General features: G+C 40.0%; 1 protein-coding gene across 1 annotated transcript; it reads right to left on the bottom strand.

Annotated features, from left to right (window-relative positions):
* Positions 1-1,036: 1,036 nt before the first annotated feature.
* id2b (inhibitor of DNA binding 2b) lies at positions 1,037-4,183 on the bottom strand. Its single transcript, XM_007235249.4, has 3 exons — positions 3,705-4,183; positions 2,109-2,175; positions 1,037-1,757 (listed from the first exon to the last, which is right to left on the bottom strand). Exons 1-2 carry the CDS (start codon positions 4,047-4,049, stop codon positions 2,119-2,121), a joined length of 402 nt encoding a protein of 133 aa, XP_007235311.3. The 5' UTR covers positions 4,050-4,183; the 3' UTR covers positions 1,037-1,757; positions 2,109-2,118.
* Between the last annotated feature and the right edge of the window lie 385 nt (positions 4,184-4,568).

Below are 4,568 nucleotides of genomic sequence, written 5' to 3'. Positions count from 1 at the left end.
TTTATGCTTTACTGTGATCTGCTTTTATCTTAAGCACTGCTCATGCACACTCATGCTGGATCTAATGTGCCACAGTAAATTAGCTTACTAAAGTAGTCTTTCATAAATGTAATCAATCGACTCCTAAGAATTTATGTGCACAGTTGTACATTTTTTGTAGACTAGCAGTCTAGATTACACTGATTTTTTCAAATGAGTTTTTTAGGTATACATACAATAAATAATAAAATTGCATACTGTGTGCACAGTAGAGGAAGGTAGCATATGCTCTTATGTAAAATGTCAGAGTTACAGAAAACCATCAGTCTAAAGTTGTGCAAAGTCAGTGCAAAGGTTAAGTAATATTAGAACATGAGGTATAAAGAGCCCATAAATATCACAAACTGCAGCAATGCCTAAAGTATTATGTGAATGTTTGTATTTCTTGCTCCTGGGTTTCTCTTACCCTTTTACCCTTTAAGGACATGCTTTACACATGCATTTCTGGACAAGTGGAGAGATACAGCGCCATCACTGCTGTAAAAGTTATTGGGCAGCTTTAGTGAGTGCATTCAAGTAAGGAAATCGCCACACTGTTGTCCTACAGTGTTTTGTGTGATTTTTTTTTCCAAGCTGCAGGCCAATATAGAATTAAAGTACAAAGTACAATTAAAGTTACTTTGTTTTCAGGGTTTTTTTCAACATAGCTTACATTTCAAAATATATAATTTTACCTTTAAAATAACAGTGATCCTCCATTGACCAATAATAGGTAAATATGCATGTCTGCCATTGCCACTTCAGAAAATGTGCTATGTAATGTAGGTAAAGCAGAAGAACAATGCTTGCAAGAACTGTTACGCACTGCATAACCCAAAGTAATCCCAAAGGTTCTGCATCTCTCAACTTGTCCAGAAATGTATGTCATTTAAGAGGGTTTCAAAGCATGGAGCTACACTTCCCACCTGTAAAGGGAGCAAGCAATATAAACAAAAAAATATATACAAGTCTCCATATGCTGCTTTAATGGCCAATGGTAGCATAAAGACAAGGTGGGTTTTGTAGCCTTCATATCATTTATTTCATATAAAAAAGTGCAATTTTACATTACTTTTATAAAATTATTTTATAGCATTACAAAGGTCACATTCCAGCAGAAAAAAAAAATTCACTTTACAGCACTCGCAGCGCAAGATGAACTGCTTTAAAGCTGTTCATCCGTGCACTCCATTCAGTTCAGATTTCTCAGGCCTGGTGCTGCAGACATCCTGCGTTTGAGAGCTTTCCCTGCTTTAACACACCTGACTCAACCCACCAGCTCCTAGATAAACCTTTCGTCAGGGTTAACTGGGTGCGTTGGAGCACTGAAAACACTAGAATGTGCTGGGACTGAGGGACTCCAGAAGTTGCACTCCCTGAAGGCCATCACTCTGGGCAGCTCACTGTGTCCCTGCTTGAAGGGCTGCACCAGTATAAGTGCTCTCACCACACCTGGGCTGTAGTGTAATCACACACTGTACAAGTTTAACCAAAAAGGAAAAAAAGGCATTAAAATGTATTCTTTTTCTTCATTTTGCTTTGCCTCGTCTCAGTCTGTCCTGTTAAGAAATCTTCCTTTGGAAGAAGGAACTGTACAGCCTGTAGATAAATATAAAAATCACACAGAACTTTTTTCATCTCCGTTTGAGGGAAATCCATGTCATTTAAGACGAAGTCCAGGCAACGGACACAGAGGAATAACAAAAAAAGGTCCTGTTTTTGCTCCGTGACCGAAACACCTGCACAGAGAGAGAGAGAGGGAGAGGGAGAGAGAGAGGCATGTTTAGTTAAAGCAGAAGGAGCAGAGGGACAGGGATCCGGACAAACTGGCGCCAGACAGGAAGCCGCCGTGCTTGAGTTTTTTTTCCCCACCAGACTTTCAACCCAACAGCAAACACTGGGCACCAAAGACAACTGATAACACAGTCCCAGCTGCCCTGTGCCTCTTTCTCACATCAACAGCTCAACAGCTTCTCAACACTGTTTCACTGCAGAGCTGTAGCTTAGCTATAGTTTATTTTATTAGTTAATGTAGAAGTTCTGAAGTAAACTGTAGTAAACTGTGTGAGGATCTGAACAGTGCATCTTACCAGTTTAGCTTCAGCGAGGAATTGTCACATGGTCATTTGAGGTCATTTCTGTCAGACAGCTACTGGACTGTAAAAACAAATTTGAAAAGTTTAATAATTTGTTGTTGGGTTTCTTTACCTTAGACAATAGAAACACTACAGACATTTCTAAGATTGCAATGTTATAATATATATAGAGAGAAAATAAATAGAGCACTAGATAAAACTATAGTACTATTTTACTACAAGCCACTAAAGTATAATAGACTATTATAAGCCAATACTGCAGGAACATTTTACAGAGGTGGAAATATAAGAGATTTTTTAAGCGCTCATTTGGTAGACCCTATGAGTTCTCTTTAGCATGTTTTCTTTTTTCAACACAACACACACAGCCCATTCATCAGGAAAAGTATATTAAATAATTTAATATAATTTAATACAGTCATATTGAGTTAATTTAAAATATGTTTAGCACTATAACAATAAATTAAAAACTGTAAGACACATATACTGTAAGAATCAGATTAGCACTATACAACTCAAGCAAATACTGTAAGAATCCATTCAGTACTGTATGAAGCAGTACCTGTTTTCAGCACTACAGTTACTGTACAAAACAAATCAGCACTGTAAGGAGCAGTAACTGTAAGAATATATTCAGTACTATAGCTACTGTAAGAATCAATTCACTACTGTAAAATGCAGTACCTGTAAGAATTTATTCAGTACTATAGGTACTGTAAGAATCAATTCACTACTGTAAAATGCAGTACCTGTAAGAATTTATTCAGTACTATAGGTACTGTAAGAATCAATTCAGTTCAATAAAAATCAATTACTGCAGGAAGGAATTCAGTACTGTAAGAATCTATTCAGTACAATAAAAATCAATTACTGTAAGAATTAATTCATTCAGTACTGTAAGAAACATGACCTGCAATATTCTATTCAATACTATTCCTACTGTATTGCCAATACTGCATATGTACAAGACGTTCAGAAAATTACGTTAAAGGTTACAGCAAGTACAGATAATAAGTTTATAAATATAAAAGAATGAGAGACACTATTTGTGCGAAACAACAAGGACAGATACAGACATACGTGAGACAAACGGCACAAGACAATAGTGCAATAGTGATAGGGGTGATTCAGTATAATACGAATCAATTACTGTAAGAAAGAATTCAGTACTGTAAGAAGCAGTACCTGTAATAATAACTTCCGTACGGTAGGAATCAATTCATGAGAGAATGTGTTCTTAATTATAGGTACTGTAAGAAACAATTAAACTCTGTACTCAATAAATCAATGTAATACTATAAAAGTGGATTCAACACTGATTCAGCATTACAATAATCTATCAAACACTATATAAACCAATTTAAAACAGCAGCATTTGATTACATACTCCTAGACTCAATTCAGTTCTCAAATACTGTACGAATTGATGAGACACTGGGGAATCTGCTAACCTTCAACACTGTACACTGTGCTGAGCTTTATCACTGGGGGTTCCCACTCTGAGCTGTTCAGTAGTTACTGTAGAGCAGGTGGTTCAGCAGGTATCTCTGGTGTGTGTGTGTGTGGTGTTAGTGAGCTGTGTGTGTTTACCTGAGAGTAGCTGGTGTGGTTGACAGTCCGTAGAGAGATCACCGCTGTCTCTGGAGCCGCGCTCTGCTGCTGCTGCGGGGAGGCGGAGCTGGAGTCCAGGGCGATCTGCAGGTCCAGGATGTAGTCGATGACATGCTGCAGGATCTCCATCTTGCTGACGCTCCGGTTCTGCGGCAGGCTGGGCACCAGCTCCTTCAGGCGGCTGTAGCAGTCGTTCATGTTACACAGCAGACCGAGCGGCTCCTCCGCGCCGCCGCCGCCTTTACTCCTCCACACGCCCAGCTCGCGCTCCAGGCTGAGGGACGGGCTCCTCCTCAGCGGCAGCACCGGGCTGATGGCCTTCATGTTCGGGCAGAGCGGAGCCTGAACTCGCTACAGAGCGGAGAAGCGGATCAGTCAGAAGAACAGTTTCTCTCTCCCTCTCTCGCTCCAGCGACCACTGTCTGTCTGTCTTTGGTACACAGAGACCGCGCCGCCAGCTTTATTGTACTGCACACAGCAGCGAGCGGATTGGTCAGTGCCGTCACGTCAATCTGCGACTCCAAGCAACGCGATTGGCCAGGGAAGTCCCGCCTACACGCCCAGCACTCTTCCCTCGTGGTGGAGCTGGACCAGGTCCAAGAGCACCGTGCAGATGCTGAAACCAGTTACCGGTACACACTGATCCAGAGGACTCAGATAGCGATGACATCAATTAATAAAATAATAAATATAAATCCTGAATAAATGCACAGACCTAACACACGCATATAAACACAATTTTAATAGAATTTTATATGTATTTATGTATATAATTTTAATACTGAGCAAGCACAAACGTTGAAAACCAACTCTTCATAGCTGAAGAGTGCCTGTATAAGTCTA

Source organism: Astyanax mexicanus, chromosome 1, assembly GCF_023375975.1.
Source record: "Astyanax mexicanus isolate ESR-SI-001 chromosome 1, AstMex3_surface, whole genome shotgun sequence".
NCBI classification, from domain to species: domain Eukaryota; kingdom Metazoa; phylum Chordata; class Actinopteri; order Characiformes; family Acestrorhamphidae; genus Astyanax; species Astyanax mexicanus.
The sequence above is the reverse complement of the archived record's forward strand: the minus strand, read 5'-3'. Positions and strand labels throughout refer to the sequence as shown.

Excerpts from the sequence above, each read along its gene's own strand:
- id2b (XM_007235249.4), bottom strand. The coding sequence starts at position 4,049 with ATGAAGGCCATCAGCCCGGTGCTGCCGCTGAGGAGGAGCCCGTCCCTC. Across the intron at positions 2,176-3,704 it reads ACCACACCAGCTACTCTCAG|TCCAGTAGCTGTCTGACAGA; the intron begins GTAAACACACAC and ends TTGTTTTTACAG.